Raw genomic sequence first — 26,314 nt, 5'->3', positions numbered from 1 at the left:
AAAATGCATCACATATAGTACAAGCTCCATAGTACATAGTACAAGCTCCAATACATAAAGAGGAAAATTAAAAACTGTCTAGAAAGAAAATGTTGATAGTAACTGTTAGAACTGGTGAGCTTTTCTCTTCACTTTTTTTTCCCGTAATGAATGTCAGTTACTTTTGATAAGGAGGCAGCAATAAAATGGAAATCTCTCTTTCTCTCTCTCTCTCTCTCTCACACACACACACACACACACACACACACACACGAGGAGCACCTGGCCATGTGCTGTGGTGCTTTCTGAATGCTAGCGGCTCAGCTCTGGAGAATGAGCGGACTGTAAGAAGACTAAACCGGGGAAGAAACACCAAAGATTAAACTCTGAGCTACAGCATAAAACAGTGCTCGTGTAATTGCTGACTCAGCAACTGCAAGAGATCATTTCTAAGATATTTATAAAAGGACACAAGAGATTAATGACTCTGAAGGACTTGGAGGTGAACCAAGAACTCAAGACTATATATTGGGGGGAACTGAAGTTCCTTATTTGATTTTGTTACAAAAATACATCTTTTTCTAAATTCAATGAAGAATTCAAAGTAAATTCAAATTCAAGTAAGAATTCAAAGTACTTAGGCATTCAAAGTAGCCAAGGAGCCCCCTACGGGAGACACTGTGCCATGCCCCACACGGTTGCTTGGAGGGTGACCCAGATGGGTCCCATGTCCAGGGGCTTCCATGGTCCCAATAAGGCCATTGAGTGGGCTGAAGACATGGATGGAATTTCCAGGTACTGTGACAGGTTTGTCTATTCCACTTAAACTCTGCTCATCACAAATTATCTCAGAAGCATCTTGCCTTCAAGGTCATTTTCAACTAAGTTCATTCGAACTTGAGATCAGGAAGGTTTAAAAAACCAGAGGGGGGTGGTGCGCGTTCATGGCAGCATTATTTACAACAGCCCAGACATGGAAACAACCTAAGCATCCGCTGTTGGACGGATGGACAAAGCAGTCATGTTTTATACATAGGGCTGGAATATCATTCAGCCATAAAAACAAACCTGGGTGGCTCAGTGGGTTGGGCCGCTGCCTTCGGCTCGGGTCATGATCTCGGGGTCCTGGGATGGGGTCCCGCATCGGGCTCTTTGCTCAGCAGGGAGCCTGCTTCCCTCTACCTCTCTCTCTGCCTGCCTCTCTGTCTACTTGTGATCTCTCTCTGTCAAATTAAAAAAAAAAAAAATCCTCCCATTTGTGACAACATGGACGGACCTTGAAGGTATCAGGCTAAGTGAAACAGAGAAAGACAAACACTACACTGAAATGTGGCATCTCAACAAACACACACCAAACTCATAGAAAAAGAGATGACAATTGTGGTTGCCTGAAGTGGGGGGAACTGGAGGAAGGTGGTCGAGAGATACAAACGTCTAGTTACGAGATGAGTAAGTAGCAGGGATGTGAAGCACGACGTGATGACTGCAGCTAACTGCTGTGGGACAGACAGCAAGGCTGTTAAGAGAATAAATTCTAAGAGTTCTCATCACAAGGAGATGGCGGACCTTAACTACACCTGTGGCGGTGCTCACGTCATCACAGTGCATGGAACTCAAACCATCATGCTCTATACCTTACTTTTTAAAATACTATTTATTTGAGAGAGAGACCGTGAGACAGAGAGAGAAGGCATGTGTGCACAAGTGCCCGAGCGAGGGCGGGGCGGGGCAGAGAGGCTGAAGCAGATTCCACACTAAGTGCAGAGCCTAACAGGGGCTTGACCTCACGACACTGAGATCATGACCTGAGCCGAAACGAAGAGCTGGGTGCTTAACTGACTGCGCCACCCAGGCACCCCTGTATGCCTTAAACGTATACAATGATGTAGGTGGATTATTTCTCAATAAAACTGTGAAAAAAAACTGGGGGTGGGGGGGTGGGTGGGTAGGGCACAGAAATAGATACCAGTCAATTTTTGGTTGGTAGCACTGCCTCAAAGAATGAGTTTCTCCTTGGAGGTGCCAGAGAGTGGAAAGGGGACCAGTGCCTCAAAAAAGACCTCGTAAAAAGGCACTTGGTTGCAGGACTGAGGGACCTCAAGGTCTGCACAAAACTCCGAGCCGATGCTGAAGTTCACGGTACAGAGGTCAGCGAGGCTCCGAGATCTAAGAACTGAATGACACCAGGCAGCATTCTCACAGCTAACCTTTCCCTCCACCCCAAAGATTTTATTTATTTATTTGACAGAGAGATCACAAGTAGGCAGAGAGGCAGGCAGAGAGAGGCAGAGGGGAAGCAGGCCCAACACGGGGCTCAATCCCAGGACCCCAGGATCATGACCTGAGCTGAAGGCAGAGGCTCAACCCACTGAGTCACCCAGGCGCCCCCACAACTGACCTTCTTAAAGACTGGAGCTCAGAGGAGACAAACTACAGAGACAAGAGAAACACCAGAAGGTTCTGACAGAGGGATCTGTCAAATACTGAAGAACTGAAGAGCACCCAGTGAGCATCCGTGGGGCTAAGGAACTCAGTCCCATTCAGCCTCACAGACACCCTGAGAAGGAGGGCAGTCTATGCTCCTCTTGGGGAGACGCAGGTTTGCAGAGGGGAAGGAAGCTGATGTAACCAATTCGGTATGTGGTGGAGCCCACATAACCCCTTGGCTCCACCTGCCTGCAAGTCTCGAGTTCTCTACGCTAAGCTCAACCCAGTGGCTCCCTTCCTTCCATCCCAGAACACACAGAACCCTCTTCATGTGGTCTCCAATGTGCCAGGGCCTCTCTGGAAAGTACACAACACCCTCAGGGGAGGGCCAAGCTGGTTCCAATATGCTGCTTTGCGGGGGGGTGGGGGTGCACGTTAGCTACAGGTGTAATACGTCAGGACCGGCAGGTCTGGGATGCGGCCTTCAATCCCTGAGGAGATCCGTTTCAGAGACCGTGACAGAGCAGTGCTTCCCTTCCATTGCTTAGAGGGAGTGTTTTCTACGGTATCTTCACCTCTGATCAGTTTGAACCACCATATCAATACGCTTCATAATGATCAAGCTGTGTTTCTTCAAAGGTGCTTTAAAACAAAGCCACACGTAAGACTACTGAACTTTCATGTGAAATAAATGGAGGATTCTTGGTTTTTGGAAAGCCCGAACCCTTTCCAGAGTGGCTGCGATGTGGCCCAGATTCGTTCATCAGAGTTTGGTTAATGAGGCTTTACAAAAATATTTCTGCTTTTGACTAAACTTTACCTGAAAGGCAAAGATCTAAACAGAGGCCTGAAACCATGGAGTTCCTTGGGCTGTCTGATGGATTTCGGTGTGCCCTAGCTCTCACACACTTTTTGTGCCTGGTTAAGCCACCGCCTTCCACGGTACAGTTGGGTCAATTTGAGAAAACTGTCAAAAGTTTAAGAAATGACCTGGTCTACAGGGAGACAAGGTAGCCTTGTACGATGTGAGGTTCTAAATAATGAAGTCACTGTCATCTTCCGTGGGAAGGAGCAGAGTCTGGAAGTACACATGAAAGCATTTTAAGCGCTCTGGCTGAAGAAGGTGTAGAAATGGAGACTCGGGAACATCCAACTAAAAGCGGTCTTCGTGGTTTATATCCGGATGTCGAGTAGGCTGGACCGCCTGACTGTTCTATTTATCACTCCAGCTGGTTTGTTTACACTGACAATGACATTAGTTTTATTCGTTGATACCCAATAACACGAACTCCCACTTGCTGTACTGGCCACTGTGCTAAGTGAGTTCCAGGAGTCTGTTCCAGTGGATCTCTACAGCCCAGTGGGACAGGTATTACCCCCGCTCCACAGGAAACCGAGGCAGGGGGGATTACGTGACTTGCCCAAGATGCACGGGCGAGGAAGTGGCAAGGCCAGGATGGGAACCAACGTGGGTTGGCTCCACAGTCCCCACATACCTTCTGTCCACCTGTACCCAGCAGGGTAACCTCAGGGAGGGCCACTTCCCAGTGCCACACAAATGAACATGGTGATTACTCACGAACTCTAAAAAAAAACGGGCCTTAGAGTTCCTGCCCCTTGTATACGTTGGGGCTTAAGGTTTTCATCTTCAAAGGTAATTTACCCTTCAACGGACTGAAACATACGTCTGGCACAGTCCTATGAAGGAACACAGTTAATGAAGTGGTTGTTGAGGACTCACGGTCTTTCTTAGGCAAATCTCTCTTTAACATCTCTCGGAAGAAGAGGATTAGAGGAGAATGTTCCAAGAAAAACATGAGGTATGAAACTAATATAATGAGGTTTATTTTTAGGACAAACACATCAGGAGTTACATATCCAAACAAATGTGATCCCCTTCTTCTAGGCAGTCACTGTAGACGGCTATAAATGTATTCCAACGATACTGCCCTTGCTTCACACGGCTTTGGAATTTTCCTTTTGCAGAGGCGTCCAGAGCCAAATTTTGACACATGCAATAAAGATAGTTACTATTTTATGGCCACTCCTTGTTTAGATCAACTTTGGTATTTGGTTTCTTCAGCTCAGGCCTCTCTCATCCATCAGACCAGGCTTGGATTGACTTTTGACCTCCTTCAGAAACCAAGTCCCGGCTGTAGGATGGATAGGACACCGTGTGTGGGGACACACTCGTGTGTGATGGCTCCTTCCATGGGGCTATCTAACTTGGAGCGCACAGACATGTCTTGTAGTCTTTGGATTCAAATATAAGCAACATTATAAGGCACCATGTAGGAGTCGAGTTAAAGTGTGCCATGTCCTTCAGTGGTGGAATTTGGAGAACTTGGGTGTTTTTGTTTTCCCTGATTCTGGTTCATAAAGAGGCCTTGAAATGTTAACTCCTCTCAAGGTGACTTTTCCAATCGTTTAAACTTTGCCCTCTTACTTAAAGAGAAGAAGTATTAAGATGCTGTTAAAGTTGAACTTTGCTGTTACTCTTGAGCTATTTTACTAATTATACCATAAAACTAATTAACAGCTGGGGAAACCATAGACTCCACAGCTGTGGTGGTTTCTTCGCCTATGAAGATCCAATTCAGTGTTTCAGAATCACTGATGTGGTGGGGCTCAGGCCTTGCTCTGAATCGGCCATGGTGAGGGATGCACATCAGACTCTGAAAAGGAGGCAGCTCCAGCTTTCCCCCCTTTCCTCTGTGGAAGGATCTGAAAACGAAGATCCACACGAACCCATGCTAGAGCTGGACTCTCTGGTGCTGCCCGGAGACAACTGTCCTGTAGAGATGCTTCAGGTTCTCACTCCGACTGTGGTGGTCAGGAGGCCAGAGTGGTGGTGTGGGAGCCACTTCCTGGGAGGAAGGTAGGCAGCTTTCGACACAGCCTCCGTTCTTTCCAAGCTCCGCGGTACTACTTAGAGTCCTGAAAGGTAATCTCCTCTGGAATCCCAGAGGCCAAGAGACTAAATGCAGCTCTTATTCTCAGAGTAAGTCCCACCACAAAATAATCCACCACAGGAGTGGAGCGGGAAGCCTGTCCTTGCTACGCATCGCTGTGACAGCTCAGTCCAACACTAGAGACACAGTGAGGCCCGAGGCCGGTGAGGCCTCTGCCTCCAGGGAGAGGCTCCTGGATCGGGAGGATCTCACCAGCTCTACAGGACCCCAGGCCTAGGCAGACGTGCTGAAGGTTTTGGAAAGCTGTGCAAACTACAGGCCCTGCTAACGTTTCATTTCGATTTGGTTTCCTAACTCTGAAGTACTGACAGTAGCATTAGTGAGAGATCCCTCAGGCAGGTGAGAGAAGGTACGAGGTATACTACGGGTGACAGGGAATTCACAAAAGGGGGTGAAAAAGGTGACCAAGAATCACCAGTGAAGCAGCAGACTCTGGGAAGTGTAGGGAAAGTGCCTTCAAAAATTTTCACTTGTAAGTTTAACACTGCACTGCAGTGATCTTTCTGTAACTGCCACAAAGGAACAAAATGCTACTATTCTATTTTATCTTCTTTTAACGGGTAAAATACTCAAATCCCTGGCCTGTGATCTCATCCTCATTTCTGTATCCCAAAGTCGGGCACATGTTGGGCACAAACTCTATGTCTGGAGAAGAAATCGAATGTGTGTGCCTCCTGTTTGAGAAACCAGCTTTATTTCTGCTTACGTAAACAGGAGACAAACAGAAACAGCAACGGAGAAGGAGTCTGAGCAAATAATTTGCAAGAAACAAGAGGTGCACAGACTCACAGGCACAGATGAAGACCGATTTTCAACAGGCTGGCACACTCGGCCTTTCCTGACTGGGGACGAACAGAACAGCAGAACTCGACTGTAGTCTTGCTGAAATCGGAGGGTGCACAAATGATTTCAATGAGCACACAGGTCTAATATCTGTTGCAAATGATTAAAGCTTTTTGGCTAAAAATACAAAAAATATTTATTGATTTAATTCAAAACCTGAGTTCTTTATTACTCCTAGCTTCTAATAAACATCTGCTGTTATTTCATTTTTATAAAAAGAGAAAACCTACTGCAATGTAGGCCCACTCCACCTCTGTATAATGCCTCAAACACTTTGAAAGTGGATCTGACCACCATTTTAAGACCTTTCTTGCAAGTCCATTTGTGCTTTATTTTACTCTATTTCTTGGGGTGGGAATCTAGGTGTATTTTAATAGCCAAAAGAACTTTTCAGGTTTCTTCAACATACTGGAAAAAATAGGTAATAAAGTCACTAGAAAAAATTATAAACTTTCCTGAGCTCGAGGAACAGAAACCTCACCAAACTTGGTAACCACAGGGACTTCTGGCTGATTTCCGGTTTCCGGTGTGCACAAAGAGGACAGAATCTCTCAGCGAGGGGACTTAATCCGTGCATTAACCATCTGTTATGGGTCAAGTACGCACTTCATGGATGGAGGTTCAGGGGAATACTCCATTTTCAGCTCTAACGGAGGTCCCATCTCTTACAAGGCTGACAATCCTTTACGGACATTATTCAGGGAAAATACATAATGTACTCTAAAAGGCGAGCGGGAGCAGTGAAAGATGAAGGTGGCCTAACTAAGGAAAACAGTACGCTTGCTTTAGGACATGAGGGAAGCCATCTATGTGAAATAGTTCAGAATCTTGTCAAGAAAACCCTGAAGTGGAAACCACTGGACTTCTCAGAGAAAGTTCTTATTGTCATAGCCTTCGTGGGGTCAGGAGTGCCCCACCAGGGTCTGCCGGCTAATGTCAGTTCTGATTATGTGCCCTCATCAGAAACGTAGCCCTCTTGTAGGGGGCTCTTTCCCCCCCGCATTAGAGTGCAAAATTGGGGTTGGTCTCTTGGACCGAAATAAGAGGTGAAAGGCATGTGCTTGGGGTCTGTGCGAGATAAGACTGTGTGCTGGAGCCCAGGTAAGGGCGATGCCACTCCGAGGCATCCTGGGATTTCTGTTTACACAGCTGGGACATGGAGGGGCAAAGAGAAAGCAGCATATGGAGTGGGCAGGACAGGGTGCTTCCCAGGGTGCAGGGTAAGACCTAAACAGACTGAAATCAAACACCGTTTATTTCTGTTGCGACAACTTGAGACCCATTCCAAAGTTAGCACAGAGCATGACAACCACAGTGTTTGTAGTCTTTTGCCCTTTAAACAGCACATCCTGCTCCCTCTCCCTTCCCTTCCGCTTAAATTACTTCAGCGCTATCTGGGACCACCCAGATTGCCGTGTTGGGACCTCAGGAACCCAGAGCTCTGCAGAATGTTCAGGAAGCACACCGGGGTTCTTCCTGATGCCAGTGCCCCTGGTAGCAGATGCCACCTGCTCTGTAGGAATCATGGTGGGTCACGTGCTGTAAGCTCACGTACTTCCCAAGTGGGACTAGCCTCTCAAAGTAAACAGAAATGAAAAGAGCTCTATGCTCTCTCCCACAGCTATGTCCAGAGGCAAGAAAGGACAGGGAAGCTCTGAGGCTTGAGGGCGGGGTGCTGCCCCAACCCAGCAGCACTCCAGGGCCTTGGAAAGCATGCTGCCTCCACATGGATCACAGTCCAGCGACTCAGCCAGTGCTGGGCTGTTTAAGCTGAGCGTGAGCAGGGCGAGGTGCGCCACGGAAGCGTTGCCTAAAATATTCTTGTCCTTCACTAGGTCATCACTGGGAGGCTCTACCTAGGCCTTCCTCTTGCAGGGAGGTAGGTGCTCCATTTGAAGAGTGATACCAGGATCTATTTGGCAGGTTACCCACATCAGCTGCACCCCATGCTGGAACAGCGGTCACTGAATGGCGCGGAGTGTTCACAGTGTGTTGACTAAGCACAGTCACATATGGGCATCATGTCACTTCATTTTACTTCATTTCACTTTAGCCAAGCAGAGAACATTACTGTCCCCATCTCAGGGACAGAGATAGGGAAACTGAGCTAGAGTCATCCTGCAGCCCCGAGACATAAAGCTAGCATATGCCAGAGATGGGACCAAAGCCCTTCGGCTCCAAAGTAAGTTCTCTTTCCAAAACACAGAAGTGTTTAAGAAAACACACTGGAGGGGCGCCTGGGTGGCTCAGTGGGTTAAAGCCTCTGCCTTCGGCTCAGGTCATGATCCCAGGGTCCTGGGATCGAGCCCCACGTTGGGCTCTCTGCTCAGCAGGGAGTCTGCTTCCTCCTCTCTCTCTGCCTGCCTCTCTGCCTACTTGTGATCTCTGTCAAAAAAAAAAAAACAAAAACCTAAAAAAAAAAAAAAAAGAAAGAAAGAAAAAAGAAAGAAAACACACTGGAGAAACAGCTGTGAAAAATGCTGCAACAGAGATGCGAGTCTCGTAACATTACGGCTTAAGAATGTACAACCTTTGATTCTATGGGTTGTATGTCTCAGAGATGCGGGATTAAATATTTGCTATGTTTGACTCCTGGGCTGAGGTAAACAGTCAATGATCAACAGATGTTCCACAGAAATACTATTTATATTTGTAATCGCTAAGAAAAGATACCTAAACAAATTAGCATAATCATACACATACACCTAAACAAAAATGAATGGTGTCTAACAGACTGACTCAACAGAAATCGTAGACACCGCCCTACTAAGGACATTCTTTATTAATCATTTTCTAGTTGAAGGTCACAATAGAGAGGAAAGAGAATCGTACCGTCACAACCAACGGAGTGTGCCAAGCCAGCCTGACTCTACCTGAGAACTCTACTTCAAATATTAAGACATATATAATAAATATAAAAAATCCCTAACCCCTAATCAGAAGGAGGTACGATCAGGTACCATCCATAACAGAACTCATTTTCACAGACCGTTGAAGCTAGAGATACTTAAAGACACTTAAAAAAAGATACTGAGAAACAAGTAATGAGAGTAATCTTAACTTTGTTCACATCATACGTAGGTATTTTTTAACTTGTATATATAGGCTTTCATAACATATCATCTCATAACTCATGTATAAACACACACGCAGACACAAACAACAGACTAGCATCCAAAAAGAACTGACCCTTGGCAAAAGTTTCTTAAGTCAGAAAGATGCACTGACTCAGAAATTTCCAGCCAACAAATAGGACTTTAAATACCTGACCTCAAATATTTTCTAAAATAACACACGGTTACAAATAAATAAACACTTGCCAAATCCCAAGTTTCAAAACAATATTCTGTGCACTGAGTAATCAGACTTGGCCGACAGTGGAGCCGCTTGCTCTGGAACAGTCCTGCTCAATCAGACGGGCTCAGTCAACAGGCACACCTGAGCACCTTCATTTCCAAAGTCAACAGCGGGTATGATACAGCAGCAAGATGGGCTTGAGGACCCAGTAAGCTAAGAAAGATCTTTATGGTCAGCGTAATGCTCTCTTTCTTTATAATATTTGTCCCGGGAACGAATAAGCCCGTGGACATAGTGAAGGCCCACTGGGATGCTGATGGTGGTGTTCCTCAGAGAAGCTGCTAGAATCTGGTCCTTGCTAGAAGCATCACTAGCACAGTCAACAAAGCAAGAGTGACATGGTCAGGGCCAGCATCCCCACAGGCTCTTACTAGGTAAGGACTGTTGGCTGAATTGTTTACTGTCATCTAGGAGTCAAGGAATAAAGACCTCACTGAAATCATTTTTGCTCTAGAAAGGTCCTAGGAAGGCATGTAGGATGTAGTGATAAGGCCATGATGCTATCTTGCACGGTGAAGTGTGTCACACTGAAGGCATCGCTGTTTACATGGAACCAAATACCCAATTTGCCATCACACATTAGAATTCCCACCAGACCTTTTACCTTCACCTGATTTATGTGTTCAAGTCATCTTTTGATTCTTGACCCCCATTCTTTAAGCGATCATTACAGTAAAAAAGCCTATGAAAATAAAATCTAAATTTGTATTTGCACAGAAAACTGGAATATAAAAAATTAGGGAATCAGAAAGTGTTCCATTAAAATGATTAGGTAATTACTACTTAGTTTCTTTCTAGTACAAGGATGAATTCCCAAATGAGGGGTATTATAAGTAATGAGACAAAGCTGTTCACTTTTCAAAATTAATCATCAATCCTATTAATTATGTCTGTATTACACATTCTATTAAACTGGCACACTAATATGAGGTCTTCACACATGAAAAGAAAAGTATTATCACTGCACATTAGTAACTTGATAATTTAGCTGAAAGGAACACAAATAGTCGTAATTATACTACTTTTTGTAGGATCACCACTTTTCAATTCTCTTATGGTAAGAAAAAAGGATACTTCACAAGGTGAAAGAAGCATGCTTTTGTTTAGGGGTTTTATCACTAAAAAAGAAGTCAGATTAAAGACTGGTTTGAGGTTTTCAGAAATCTGTCTTTGAGAGACCTAGTTAGGGAGAACATCCACCGAGGGACCTGCAGCCACGGAGAGGTCAGTCCTGCAGGCTGGGCTGAGGCATGGAAGCTCCCAGCTAACCATCCAGGTTAAGAAGGAGCTGGTTTCAAACTGAGGGAGCCTCAAACAGGACACAAGGTAAGCACCGGTCCTGTGGGCCTAGGAGAAATAATCGGGTGCTTTAGGACAGGCAAAATGATGGCCTGTCTCTTCGCTAGGTGATCTGTGGATGGTGACTCAGGCTTGGCAGCTGAGACACAGTCAGTCACCGCCTGCAGCATGTGCTGGCACGGCCCAGGCTTGGAGCCCTTACAGAGGGCCCAGGCTGACGGGAAGCTGATAACAGAACGAGCCAGAGGAGGCCAAGGGAGCTACCTGGACAGCCAGATAGGGAATCTTCATGTCACAGTCATGGACTGAACGTGATTTCGTATGCTTGGACATGACGGGGAGGAAGGATGAAGGCCAATCTAACAAGGCTACTTGCAAAATACATATGATGCACAGAGAAAGGGCTCAGTGACTCGAAAATAAAACATGTAATAAGCGCTAAGATGAAGGAGTAACAGCATCCAGTATTAGTCATCGGATGTTAAGTCTCCCCAATGTTACCCTGAACATAAGCCTTAGATTCACATGGTACAATTATATCTACAACTTTTTGCGTTTTTGGTGGTGGTCGGGGGGCAGTACAACGGAAATAATTTCCACTGTACTATTATGAGCTTTACAAACCAAAATTTACTGAAAATGCTTGCAAACTAACTTAAAGTCAAAGTAAAACATTTGGACCAAATTGGTATTTCTCTCTCCACACTAAAGGTCGTATAGTCTAAATCTCAAAGGAAATGGAAAAGGATATAGGAAGGCCAAAAAAGAAAAAAAAAAAACCAAAAAAACAAGAACAAACCCCAAAACAACAGCAAAATACAAGAAAGACACAGAATACTGACTTGAAGGTTCCTTTTCATCAATTTAAGTGTGTTAAATTGGTTTTGAGAAAGAAGTGATTTACTATTTATCATGGAAACAAACTCATTAGTTGAATAATTTACTGAGTACAAATTTATCAGTTAAGTAGCAAAACATAAGAACTTGTTTATCTAAAGAAAATAATCTACAAATTTTCAAGAGGAGAGAGAGTCACTGCCAGAGTTTTTCCTCTGAAGGAAATGTGGCATTCGCAGCCTCCTGGGCCCTGGTTTCTAAGTATTATCTAAGTACCCCTGATTGATTCATAAACTGCACCGAAGTTCTGACGTTTAAATATGGTAGTCCTGGTTGTACAACTCTCCTCTCCACCAATCTCCTGGCCTGAAATAGTGGCCACTCTACACCTTTTATTTAGATCTCAACAGAGGCAGTGACATTTTTTGTATAAATACTGGCCGGTTCTTTGAAAAGCTATGTAGCACTCAGCTGGATGTATGCCTTGATACATTTTTTTGGCCCCACTTATGAATTACGAAGCTTACGGGTATTCTAGCAGAACCCAACATTGTTTGGTCACTAAAAGATAGGGCAGCCGTATGTCCTGATTTGCCTGGGCCACTCCTGGTCTAGAGCTGTTGTCTCATCCTGATTAATAGCTTCCATTCCTCTCTCAAAAGCATCACGGTTAAAAGAATTGATCACCGAGACAGTCATTCTATTAAAAGAAGAGAACTCAGCTTTCAAACACACATTTAAACTCTCTGGCTGTTACACAGAGAAAAATCTAGCTCTGTAAAATTCCTGAGAGCAGAAATAGTGTTTTTAGAATCTCTTTCCATCTCTCTATATACCGACGTGCAGAATGAGACTCCGAAGTGGTTCCCCTTCTAGGGGCCAGAGGTCCGACAGTCAAGGAGAAGGAGCTGTCTGGATGAGCTTCAGTTACGGCCAACATACACCTGAGCACATTCATCAGTTCATCTACAGGAACTGCTACAAAACACCGTGGCCAGAGTTCCCCTTTTCCTCAAGTTATCACCCCAAATATGCGTGATGACTTCTATCTAGAAAGCAGGCGCCAATCTCCGGCAGTGAATGCACGGTGCCTGCAGTCAGCGTAGCTTGCCTAACCGTCACCTGCTTACTCTGCTTACAGGTTCACTACTGCACTGTCTTTCTCTTGATTTCACTCAAAACAAAAGCAATTAAAGAGAGTAAGAGCCTTGGGAGCAGTGACTGTGCCTTTGTGAGAGCTGCCAGCTGTCTGAGCCCTGCCTTCTGGACTCCAGAGCGGCATCTGGCTTCTGTCCCTACGACCAGCTTCCGTATAGACGTCAGGGGCAAACGTACGGACGTCTTCTGTTGACGGGCTATACCCCACGGGTCACCAGAAGCAGAGGACTCTGTCGGTTTCTCAGGCCTCATGTTGGGTCTCTAGGCCCTCGACATGGACAACTAAGTGCGTGGTTGAAATGGGAGCGGGGAGGTGGCAGCAGACACGAGGAGTAACCAGGCCATGAAGTCCGTGTTTCAGAGTTAGTGGATCTCAGGGCAGCAGCAAGCCTCCTGTGCTCAGGGCACTTTGCACGTGTCTGTGCACAGACGAAAGGACCACTGTAGAGAACAGGGTGGAGAAAGAGAGTTCCATCCTGAAAATCCAAAAAGCAAAGGAGCCCAACAGGGGAGGACGGCGCGAGAACATCACGGCATTCCGAGAGCCCCTCATTCCTCACAGGCTGCGTCTCGCGAGCACACAGCTCGCATCACTCTCCTCCTCACGCACCCCTTGGGGTCCGTGTACATGTCACAAACATGAACTGATCTAGTCAAATGGCTGCCAAGGTCGATTTAACGGCCACTGGTAGGGACGAAAGGCTTTTTCCATTGGTCTTACCTATGCAGTAGGGACAACACTGGCCTTTTCTCAAGACAGGTCTTTCGCAGGATACTGACGGGCAAGACTCGGAGTAGCAGCTGATGACGCTATCCATGCACACGCAGCTGGTACAAACGTCGGGCTTCCAGGACTCGGCCGCCAGGAAGATATCCCCTTCATCGTTTTTGCAGTAACTAGGCACGCTCTCGTTATGGGGTGAGGAAGGCTGAGGAGGTTCCTCTGGAAAAATGAACATAAGGTCAGTAGGGAAAAGAAGACACTACTGGCCACCAATTGTGTGCAACACAGTGTGTTTTATTCCATCTTACAAAGAGCGCGCTCAGTCACGTGCGGCTCTGTGTAACTCCTGTGAAAACAACTTAGACACCAAACAGCAAGTCTGACTGTGCAGGGTCTTCCATTTTAAAAGCCAAACAATAAAGACCACAAAAGACCTGTTACAGAGATTCTGTTAAGTAGTTTGTAACAATATTCACTCTATTTTTGCTTTAACAAAATCCTGGTTTTCTTGGAGGGAGGGGTCGGCGGGTGGGTGGTTGAGGATTCAGATCACGATGGGTGTAAGTCAGACAAGATACCCCTCCTCCCTGCTTTTCCAGGTGGCCATGTCACCTGTTTGTGGCTAAATGAGGGGGTTTCTGGGAAAGCTTCTACTTTCTTAATAGTGTTCCGCCCACTCTTCCTGCCTTGAATCCAAGTGTGCTGCCTGTAGTTGTAATATCCTGATCACATGTGTAGGGGAAGGACCTTGATATCTCCGACACCGAATCAATGCTATAAACACCGGCCTCCAAACTTCTTCTAATGTATGGAAAAGAAACTTCTCTTTGTTTAAAAACTGTGGCTGGGTTTTCTCTGACTTGTACCCGTGTGCAGTCCTAACCTCTCGATACCCAAACAGACTTTCGTTGCACCTACTGAAACACCCCTATGTCCCACCCCGATCTTCAGGCATTCGTGTTAATGGCTGACCGACAACGGGACATCTACTCATAAGGATGTACCCACAGAGAAATCATCTGCAAGTCGTCTGTCTTTGCTGTTTAAAGACTTTGACCAGAGGGCTCCCAGTTACAGTTACAACTTGAAACAGAAAGGAGTATTACCGGGAAACCCAGAGATCTCTCTGGGTCTTGGCATTCAATGAGATTACATAAAAAGGTATACCCTCGAGCAGAAACCTGACTGGAATATAACAAAGGAAAACATGATAGTGAGGTTCCTAGGTTAGAAATGTCACCGTGCTGCTGAGAGAAAGTGGTGTCAACCACCTTCACCACCCCAGAGCTTACAAGCAGCCATGATGTCTCCCCTGGCAAACCTCTGCATTTTCTCAAGGGCCACATGGTCAAATGAATGATCATGTGCCCCTCTTAGAACCAGTTTCCTGAAGTCTGTCATTTTCAGCCACACGACAGACGTAACTAGGATAGACAGGTGGTCATCCCCGTGATGTGGAAGCTTTAATGTTCACGTTCCCCTTCTATCCACCTCCTGAATACATCCGACAGCCACGAAACCGGACTTGACAAGAATCTCTCCGTGAAGTAAGGGAACTGCTTTGTTCTGGGCTCTCTCTGAGGAACAGAGGGCAGTCAGCAAAATGGACTGGGTCCATGCCCTCTTCTCAAAATCACAGCACCCTGTCTCGTACTGCCAGTCCCAAAGTCAGTCCTAAGGGGAAAAGAGACACTGGTCCCACTGCTCCCAGTGCGCTCTGGGTCTGATTTTAGGGACAGTTCCACCGATGACCTCTATATGGGTTAAAGATGGTGGTGAGACCTTTTCGGGGTCACCCAGGTCCAGGGATAATTTTGCCACTAGGTTCCTCTGGGAGATCTTCGCCCTTGGAAGCAGTGTCCACCCTCCTCATGTCTAAACATTTAGGAGAGGAAGCAGGGACAGTAATGACAGAGCTATGGACAACAGGTGAAATGGATACGCTAGAGCCGAGGCCTCTTGGTAAAACCCAGAGAAGGCCCCAGGGGACACGGGAATGCATGATCAGTGCTAGAGGGGGAGCCGAAACGGAGGTGCAGGAGATGCCTAACCCAGTCCTGGCTGAAAAGGTCATCTGGGAATCTTGCCCATGGTATCTTCCTTCTTTAGGCCTCTCCTCCTATTGTTTTCCCGCCCCAGGGACCCCTTCTTTATATTTCTGATTCCAACTACTAACGCTCGATTTGTTTTTATCCGTTCTTTCACGGGTGTATTTGACAGAGAGAAATCACAAGTAGGCAGAGAGGCAGGCAGAGAGAGAGAGAGGGAAGCAGGCTCCCTGCTGAGCAGAGAGCCCGATGCGGGACTCGATCCCAGGACCCTGAGATCATGACCTGAGCCAAAGGCAGCAGCTTAACCCACTGAGCCACCCAGGCGCCCCTCGTTCTTTCTTCTTATTTCTAGTCTACCTCCCTCTCCTATGCTATGCTTTTTTCCAACTCTAAACAGTAAAGAATAAAGGAGATTTAATAAATCTTTAAAAAGAAAGACGTATTATTCTCTTCTCTTCCTGTTCCTACTCTGGTGAAGTATCACCACCACAGGGACACTCCATCTCTCTTTGGGAACCCACTTCTGTTTCCAGACCTTGCTCTAAACCAGGGCAGAGGAAAGGGGAAGTGGAAGGACAGTGGGAAGGATGACATGGCACCCGAGGGGAACAATCACCACAAGGGACACAACTTTTCTAACTGCACATGTATCTCGTTTCTGGACTACTTTAGAATGTAAGTATCCTTTTTCTAGATGTGAAATACACCATTTACCAAAGCTACTGTTGAAACTTACTGTGAAGAAAATGGTATTTTCATTTTAGGACTTTTAAAAATTGCTGCAACACAACTATGAATGGAAAGTTCAAAAAGATCAATTATGGGGCAGGTGACTTATTTTAAAATAAGAGCATTCCAAGAGCGCTTATTCACAGATATAAGAGTAACCTCCGGAATACTGACATATAAAGCAGTTAAGTCCTAATGTTTAAGATAAAGGCTGGCACTGATGTGTCTCTCAAGTTATACATAAAGAACAGACGAGCCACCCAAGCATTAAGTTATTAAAGTCAATGCTAGTGCTCAGGGGTGTCAGCCTCCTTTAGGAAGAGAATGGAAAAACGTTACAAGGGTTTGCATATGAACAGAAGAGTGATAAAAAATCAAGTGATGAAACACAAAGGTTTACGTTTTACCAAGCAGAACTACTCTAAAGATAGACATTGAGAAGGTAAATGGTTACTGATTTAAATTAAAAAGACCAAAGATTAAGCAACAACAAAATAAAACTAGTTATGTTGTCAATTCAGTGATTTTACATATATCAAGTACCTTCTGGAAAAAAGGAATATATTCCAGTATTAATTACAAGTGCCACTTTAGTTATAAAACCAGGACCTTAGGCTTAAAATCCCGACACAATTTTGTTACATCTGTCTCATGACCATAAATTTACCAGCCAGGGCCAGATTACTTGGGTAGTGAAAGAAAACAATACTCTAGGTGCATGTGCAGTACCAGCCAAATTAATACTTTTGATCTTAATTTATCAATCACTCCAGCTTTGAGGGGGTAAACATGATGCATATTTTAGCAATTTCCTGTTTAACATTCTCAAAAGTATCTTCGCCACCCTTATACATGCAAAGAGTTTTATTTACATAACTTATCAATAACTGCTCTTCACATCTGTGAAAGACAAAGACGACTTTTCACCTTTGCAAAATCATAGGGAATAATTTGGTGCAGCAGGGCTGTCTCTTGAGATGCAGAGTTAAGAAAAAGGAATGGCAGAAAAAGAAACCATCTTCCTTTTCCCCAAAGGCACGGCAGACGCAAGGCACATTCATTACATACATCTGTGGCTGACGGAAGGGAACGAATTTGGGAAGTTGGCTGCCAGAGGTTCCTGCCCAGGTTACCCGCCACTGGGGTTGGCACGCCGCCGCCCCGTGCGGCTCCACAAGTGTGTGGGTCCCGCCCAAGGACGGCGCCCCCGCCGCAGCCTCCCCCACCCCAGGGCGTCGCAGGACGCGGCGCAGTCACCTGTACACTGCGGGCAGCAGGAGTCCTGGGTGCGTGCGGGGTTCTGGCAGAGCAGCGGCGGGCACACCTCGGTCTCGCACAGCACCCTCCCACTGTGGCAGGTGCACTGTGTGCACGAGTCGATGTTCCACGTCTCTCCTTCCACAAAGTACTCTCCTCCAGGGGCGTGGCAAATGGAGGGGGTGCTGAGCTCTGGCTTTTGCACCACAAAGTCATCTGGGAAATGACAGAAAATGAAAACACAGGAAATTATTCAACTGCAGTCTCACCAGCTCTCGAAGAACCTGGTGTTGTCTGCTCGAAGGGACAGAGAAGAAGTGGCCGTAGAGGGGCTCCCTCTGCTCTTATCAAGACAACAGTGAGGAAATGGTCTACGCGCAGAACAGAAGGCGACAGCAGAAGAGCTGGTTTCAAGAAGGGAGGTTCAAGTGGTTCCAGTCTGTCAACAATAATGACAGAATTCAATAAGGGAATTCAATTACCTGGAGAGGCCACTTCCTGTCGCGAAGAGAACAGGGCCTCTTAGGGCAGCTCTGACTGTGTGGAAGTGTCTAGAATAGCAATCTCTCACTTACTGAATGCTTACTGTGGTCCAATTTCCATGCTAAGTGCCCTATTTATTTATTCCTTACACCGACCTTATAAGGTAGTGCTAGGCTCCTGTTTTACATATGAACAACAGAGGTCTCAGTATTAAGGCCAGACAAGGAATCTGAACCCAAGACTGTTCTTTTGGATCACGGCTATGCCTCCAGATTAAACACGACTTCCAAGTGATCTGTGCCCCATCCTCTTCTTTAGCTCTGAGATCCTGAGGATGGCGATACTTGGAAATCCACCCTGCTGTTGAGTGCGCCGCACCCCAACTGAGCCCAGCCACCAGCAAACTGAACAGGAATGCTCTTTCAGAATCAACAGTCTGGCAACCCTCACCTGAGACTAAACATCTGCTTGGCGATGTCATCATCAGGAGCAGTCAAGGTCCAGAGACCCACGATAACTATGATTTCTTTCCTCTGAAGAGAGGCGATTTTGGTGTCTTGGTGAGATGATAATAACAGAGGGAACTGAATGTTTACATGTCTGCAGAGGTGCGGGGAGTTGCCCTGAGGCTGTGCCGGGGAAGCAAGCAGTATGAGGACCTTAAGCATATTCGGGGACTCCAAATACAACTAGCATGTCAAGAGAGCGTTGGCAGTGGTGAACCCTGCTGAGGAGCAGTCCGGAGGCACCGTGGCCAGCTCATGCTTGGGGCTCAGTGGAAACCGGGCTGCAGGACAGCCACCCTGTCTGCGCAGGGGTGCTCAGAACTGGAATCTCTGAGAAGCTTCCCTGCGGTGACATTCAAAGGGGTGGTCAGCACGGGAGTCAAGCACTTCGATAACACGCAGCGGTGTGGGCTGATTTCCAGCTCAGAAGGGAACTGTGCCTACAGCTTTGTCTCAACGGAACACAGAGAGACTGGAACTGTGCGTGAACCCATTACGGGGAAGGGACACGAGCCAGGGCTGATGTGCACAAGCCACCCAAGCAAACTCTGCAGTCATGAGCAAAGGGGAGAGGAAGAAAATCGGGATGAAAATGAGCGGGATGACATGGTTTACAGAGAAGACAAAAACTTCGAAAAAGCAGCTCTGAACTAATGTTAGAAAAGTCTCCCTTACTGCTACTGCCTTTTTCTTTCACAAAGGGCCGAGAGAGGCACCCTCAGTTACCGCCCTTCCGCACGCTGACATGTAGGGCAGCCAGGAGACAGCGATGCGTGTTTGTGGGCGTCTTCTCTCGCTCACCCCTCTGCCTTACTCCGCGCCTCATGGCGAACACAGGAGCAGCAGGAGACACGGAGAGAGAGAGAAAACACCTGGGAAACAGTATCATTTGGTAAATCTTCTATCAGCAGTGTTTAGGAGCTGCTCACCCATCCCAGAAAGGAAAACAGCTGATCCCTGAATGGAAAAGGGGAGAAAATATTTAAATAGGAATCCCTGAATGCAACAGCTCTGGGGTCTCTCAGGAGAAGAAAGTAAGAATATATATGGATACCTACGTATCTTCATATCTCTGTGTGTGTGTGTGTGTTTATACACGTATATCTAGATTTTCACCAACGAAATAACACTTCAATAATCCCGTGTGTATTACAGGAGAATTTTCCTTATCTCTGTAACAGAGAAAACTCATTTTGGTTCCACGGACTTCCAGTTCCTAAGTCCATCGTCTGTTCTTAGTAACGTCTCTGCATTTGAACCAGTCTGGCTGAGACCTCTTCACTCGGTACAAGTTTAGCCAAGACCCAGGTGCAATCCACACTCCATACACTCAGGCCTAAAATTAAAGCATCGGGTCTTCATTGGAACAAATGATTTTTCCTTCTCCAAAGTGTTAACACAGAGTTGTTTCATTAAACTGCTCATTTATCTTCTGTGTCAATGGACACTAGTGGTTTTTCATATTTAACTAAAAGAAGTGTGAAAAAGGAAACTTTCAATAGGGACACAAAGGACTGAACTGTGGGGAAAACAAAACAAACATGATAATCTGGTCCTCTACAGGGGTATGGGGGCTGTCACTTTGATACCTTAGTTACTGAGGGGTGTAGACACTCAGAGCTAACAGGGACATCAAGTGTCCCTCTCCTCACCCTGGTCATGGCAGACGGGGCCACCTCCCCTCTCACCACAGGCCTGCCTTACTGGAGAAAGGCAGGTTTCGGGTTCCTGATGGAACCCACTGCATCGGTGGATCCACCCGCAGGGGGATGTGGGGCAGGACCGATCAGAGGAGAAGGAATTAGGGCTCTGAAATCTGATAGCACATCCATTCCAACTTTAAGAGATGTGATGCAAGAATCAGAAGACTTCATTTCTCCCTGGCCTTCGGGCATACTATTTGACTTTGGGTAAGAGAGCTAGTATTTCTAGGTCTGTTTTTCCAAACGAAAAACTGCCTGAGCGCACTTTCCCCTAACTCAAGTAGCTTGCAGAGAGGAAGGAATAATAAACGTAAGACTATGTTGAGCTCTTTGGGTGAAAGGCACTAGATGAGGTATTATGGTAATAATTACTGTTATTGACAACCGTAATGCAGACCCCCATGAGTTACATAATCTCATCTGTTCTTCTAGCAACATCTCTTGATTACCATCATTAGGATTTGAAATGTTTGGGACGTGCGGGCACTCTAAATACCGGCATTTGGCAGGAATACCACAAAGCCGTTCATTTAAAAAGGGGCAACAGCCAAAGACTTCAATAATTCTCTCCCTCTCAAATATTCCTTTTTAAGTAATAAGCTTTTATGGAATGAAGTTAGCATCAATTCCTTCCAATTAACTATACTCCTCAGCCTTAATATACTATCTGTCAAACGGAGAGCTGGAGTTTAAGAGCATTAGGTCTGCAAACCTTTACAAAAACACAGGTCAAAGACCAATATCATTGAGTAAACCAACAAAAAAACGAGGAGAGTCATTTTAGGATTTGAGCATTTTCCCTGATCTTTGGCAAATCTTTGATAGCCCCTGGCTGACTTTGTGGCCGTGGCTGACAAAAGCCACGGAGTGCTCCGAGGGTCGCCCCCTGCGTGTCCCCCAGAGTCACAGAGGCGATGAGGCCCTGCAAGGCAGAAGTCATTTGCTTAGGGAGCGCACAAGACGGCAGCCAGCTTTTACCTGAACATGACGGGCAGCACTGTCCCGGATGAATGGCGGGGCTGCCACAGGCAGGCACCGGGCAGGTGATGAGAGCACACATTTCCCGCCCGCTGTGGCAGTAGCATTCCCGGCACCCGTCGTGCCAGCTTTCCTCAGGTTTATGGTGACGGCCGTCCATGGACAGACACGTGCCCGACGGGACAGGCGGCCCGGCTGGAGCAGGGACCTCTGGACAGACAGAAGGCAGCCTGGTAAAGAAGCAGCCACTGCACGGGAGAAACAGCCTGTAGCGCCCTCACAGGTAATGCGACCCAGCCACCGAAAATCACGGGTATAAAGGACGGTTCATGACCCGGGAACGGCTCGTGAAAAGAAGTGAACAGGCTCTCACTTTTGAAAAAAGAAAAATCGGAAAAAAACCCTGCAAATATGCTAACCTCTGACAGGACTGCGGTTGATTTTTACCCCTTTCTCTCTACTTGCTCATATTTTGTCGAGTAGACAAGCACGGATTTCATAGCAAATGGTACACGTATGTTTACTGTATGGAGAATAATCACTCTAGGAGTCACACAGTGGGAAAGTCCTGGGCCTCTTGAAACTAACAGATGTTTGTTCAGTGCAACAATCAAAGCAGGGACTAGATTTTTTTTACTCTGACCCCTTAAAAACACTGCTAAGGGTGAAAACTGCCTAACTTTGAAAAACAAAAAAACAAAAAAACAAAACACATGACAAACTTGCAGGATCTTTTACTCCTGAATCTGTGGGTCGTGCTGACAACCGAAGCACCCTGGGGTGGGTGGCCAGGCTGCAGCTGGGTTAAGAGCAGAAATGGCACTCAGGGTGCACGCTCGGGGGGCCTCAGAAACGTCTCAAACAGGAAGACCCAGACAAAATGTATGCCCAGGATTTGTGCGTATGTGGAGACGGAGGCTGGCGTGTGCTCATTCAAAAGTTTAAATTCTCATGGAAAATGGAGTTACCAGAAAATAGACAAGCAGGCTGCTTAGCCACGCCCGTCTTCACGGGCCCCACAAAGGGCTCTCTGTGGCATCAACTGTATCCAGCTGCTGCTGGACAGAAGCAGACTCTGTGGAGGGTCAAGGTAAAGGTGCTCTAGGCTAATGTTCCTAAAATGGGTAAAACTGAAGAACTAAGAAGTCATTCATTTGGTCAAATGTGCTTGTCTGTCACATGCTTGCTTTAAATTCTACTCTGAGCTCTTATACCAATGAGATGGAAAGAAAAGGGATGGGCCCACAGAGAGTGACATTTGTGTCTGAGCAGACAACTGTCACCGAACCAGTCTCATTTACATGATGTCCTCTGTTCTGTGTGTCTGAGCCCTGGCTGCTCTGAGGAGGGAAGGGGGGGGTCATGGGTTCGCACTTACTTACCTCTGCACTTGCAGAGAAGGCAGCCGTGACTGTCCTGCTGGAAACCCAGGGGGCAGATTTTACTGCATGGGAGCTCCGGGCATTTCTTGCAGCGACAGATGTCACAGCCATGCTTATTCTTCCTGGGTAATTAAAATGTCAGAGGTCAGAAAATCCGAGTCTCAAGTGATGATCAAGCGCTCAGACCAAGGATCGTCGAAGGGATTACTATTCAGCAGAATGACTTGACTTAGGCTCTCAAAAACTTGTGGAGTGATGTGTAATTAGCTCTCCATAGCCATGACCACCACCCTCCTGTGGCCAAGGTTTAGAATTGCCCAAGGAGCGATGTGATTCTGGGATGTGACTGTCGGAGTCCCAAAGACATGACTGTTGTTTTAATTAGGAAAAGTAGTACCGTAATATAAAAGAGATAAATGCATAACTCCATGAATGGGACGGTGAAGGACAGACTGTTGGTCAATGCTGGGACAGCACAGGGGCCAAAGTCCTCCTTTTGTCAGGGTAAGCCTGCCTCACATGACCACAATCTTGGAGAAATTTCAGACACTAGTAGAAATATTTTTTTTTTAAGATTTAAAATATTTATTTGAAAGAGAGAAAGCAAGAGAGCAAGCAGAACAGGGGAAGGTGCAGAAGGACAAGCAGATACCCTGCTGATGTGGGGCTCCATCCCAGGACCCTGGGGATCATGACCTGAGTTGAAATTAGATATTTAACCAACTGAGCCACCCAGGTGCCCCACCAGTAGCAGTACCGATGAGCACTCTACTGACCTCAGAGCAGACAGAAGGAGAACCTGAGGCTCCACAGACCTGGGAATGCTAGACCAAGACTAATAAAGAATAAAAGCTCTGAGAAGCCCTGCAATCAAAGTACACTCATGATCTCACGAGCTGGGAAGGAGTTGATCAGCCGAACAGCGCTCTGTACACAGGGTATAAAGAAGCATGTGGGATAAAAGGAAAAGGCTGCACTTTAAAAAACTACAGTGCCTAAATTTTGTAATCGGAAAGAGGATGTTAAATAAATAAATATGTGTTCATGAAATACATCACAGTAGTTCAAGTGAGGATTTTTTTGGAAGAAAAAAAAAATTCTTAACAAACATTCCTTCTTTTCTGTAAAAGGAGAATGTCCCTGTCTGTTACAGAGGCGCTTACTCTGGGTCCTGTCCACCAGCTGCTGGATGGAGTCTTCTCCTAGGCTCTGCATCTCCTCTGCAGGTTTTGCCCTAGTTGGCTTACTAGGCCTCAGACAAGAAGGAGTTACTCTATTTATCCTGAGATTTCAACCCAAGTAGCCCCAAGTGGCAACAGTGGTGTTCAACTAAACACACACAGACACACACATCCCTGTTCTTTTTCATCTTGGATAAATTAAGAGACTCTGAGAGGAGACAGCTCTATGGGAAACCCTTGGTATGCCACTGTCCAAGTGACAATTAAATGAGAAATGAGAGCTGAGTGCTAGCGTCTATATATTTAGGTCAACATGATGAGAAGAGCAAATTAAATGAATTATTCATACTCATGACAGGTAAGTCATTTTTAAGATCTATCAAGGCTTTACCTGATTTGTTGTTCATTCCTTTAGATACCCCTCCACCTGTCCACCCACCCCTTCTGGAAGGCTGCACACACAGAGGGACAGTCCACTCAGCAGGTATGGGTAAGGGGCACGGAAGGCTGCCTTCATCCCAACACTCCCATATGGTGTCTGGCCAACATTTCTCCTTCAGATGCTGTCCTTGAAACACATTCTAGCCGATAAAGTCCTCATTTGTCTGTGGTGGTGGTCTACCTGGTCCTCCTGAATGTGCTCACCGGCAGGAACATGACACAGACTCCACAGTCCTCTAAGGGACTGCTCTCCAAGGTGAAGGCTGGATTTGAACCTCGATTCTGAGCTGTCGTAATACTGCAGCAGGTGGTTATAGTTATTCTTACTATAACAATACTTTATTGTATGTTAGAAGTGAAGCTAAGAAATAATTATACTTTTACTGGTATCATAGCATATTTTACGATTAAGAGCAATGACGGTTTATTAATTTGGGGACATTTTAAGGATAGTGAACATTCTCCATTTATCCCAAAATTAGAGTAAAGATTCCCCAATCCCCGCTAAACTGAATTCCGAAGAGGAACCATAAAAATGGTAACTTAAAGACGGCAGGGATGAGATGATGAATCTACATTCTTCATAATTACTAGCATTACACAAATATATTAAAAATTGGAAAGGCAGATGGGCGCCTCGGTGGCTCCGTCGGTTAAGTGGCTGACTCTTGATTTTGGCTCAGGTCATGATCTCAGGGTCGTGAGATGAAGCCCCGCATCAGGCTCCGCATTCAGCGGGGAGTCTGCCTGAGGATTCTCCCTCTCCCTCTGACCCACTCCCTGCCTCTGCGTGCATGCGTGTGCCTTTCTCTCTCTGTCTCTCAAATAAATAAATAAATCTTTAAGGAAAAAAACTGGTAAAGCAAGATTACGAAAGATAATTTTTTAAGGAACTATCTTAATACAAAGGCAGAAATAGAGTTAGTACAGACTCTAAACAAATGTGAACTGCCTTTCCCCCCTGGAATAATTTAGATTTTCATGGGGTTTGGCTCAACAAAGAATTTTTGAAAATATAACACAAGTTCTTATCTCTAAGGAAATACATAAAAGGCACTGCTACATGAAGAAAAAGATATTATAGACCAGACCCAGGATGAGACAGGGAGGTGTGGCAAATAAGCACGTTCTGCCTGGCCACTGAGTGGCTGTCCGCTGATTTAAAAGTCCACATTAGTAAGTAAATTACTGCCCTACAGTCCCTGGGACAGTGATGAAAAGTTGCGGCACGTGCAATACTCGGGTCTCATGACAATTCCATTGCCCCAGGCCCTGTCCAAAGGCCCCTGCCATGAGGAAGTCTCACAGAAGAGGCCCAGAGGACAGTGGCAGAACGAGTCTCTGGCCCACTTTCATCAAAGAGTAAGAGTAAAACCCGCCCCTTGCTGCTTTCTGACTCACTGAACAAAGGAGCACAGGTCTTCTGGACTCCACGCATCCCTGATCCCGTCACACACGCACGAGACAATTAACAAAAATAAGTTCGGACGTTTCCTTAAGTTACGGATAATTAAGAAGAGAGCTTCTGGGTCAGGAAGTACTTACAGGTATCCAAACGGACAATGCTTGTCACAGATTATGGGTCTGCACTTCTTGGGCCGTGGGCGGCACTGACAGATCTCACAGTTGTGGGCATCGGTCAGGAAACCGAAGGGGCAGTCCAAGGTACAGCCTCGCTTGAGGCCCGAGCACAGCTCCTCCCCTGTGAAGAGAGGCGGAGGGTGTGAGGTGCTGGTGAACTCGTGGACACGTCGGGACCTGCCCCTAGTCTTCCGGTCCTCTTCCGCAGACGCGAATGCTAGCCTGGACTGTACAGCCTACATTATATGCTAGACTGTATACTGGACTGCACTATGGCATGAGGAATGCTTAAAAGTTATGGAGCCGCCATTCCATGGTAATCCCAACGTAACTCCACGTCTTGGTACTAGTCCAGAATCCAGAAAATAAAGCCCAGAAAAATAGATTTCTGAAGCGCATCTCCATCTGGTGCTCAAGAGCAGGCCG

At 46.2% G+C, this 26,314-nt stretch overlaps 1 protein-coding gene across 3 annotated transcripts in view; it reads right to left on the bottom strand.

Moving 5' to 3' along the window:
- Positions 1 to 26,314, bottom strand: part of CRIM1 (cysteine rich transmembrane BMP regulator 1) — a 189,615-nt gene that overhangs the window by 17,394 nt on the left and 145,907 nt on the right. For all 3 annotated transcript variants that reach the window (XM_044261765.1, XM_044261764.1, XM_044261767.1), the window contains 5 exons: positions 25,853 to 26,009; positions 22,686 to 22,807; positions 21,304 to 21,513; positions 17,634 to 17,849; positions 13,594 to 13,815 (listed from right to left, as the gene is read on the bottom strand). In XM_044261765.1, coding sequence (XP_044117700.1) covers positions 13,594 to 13,815; positions 17,634 to 17,849; positions 21,304 to 21,513; positions 22,686 to 22,807; positions 25,853 to 26,009 — 927 coding nt within the window. The remainder of the gene's footprint in view (positions 1 to 13,593; positions 13,816 to 17,633; positions 17,850 to 21,303; positions 21,514 to 22,685; positions 22,808 to 25,852; positions 26,010 to 26,314) is intronic.

This window comes from Neovison vison, chromosome 8 (assembly GCF_020171115.1).
Source record: "Neovison vison isolate M4711 chromosome 8, ASM_NN_V1, whole genome shotgun sequence".
NCBI classification, from domain to species: domain Eukaryota; kingdom Metazoa; phylum Chordata; class Mammalia; order Carnivora; family Mustelidae; genus Neogale; species Neogale vison.
This window is presented reverse-complemented; position numbering and strand designations above follow the sequence as displayed.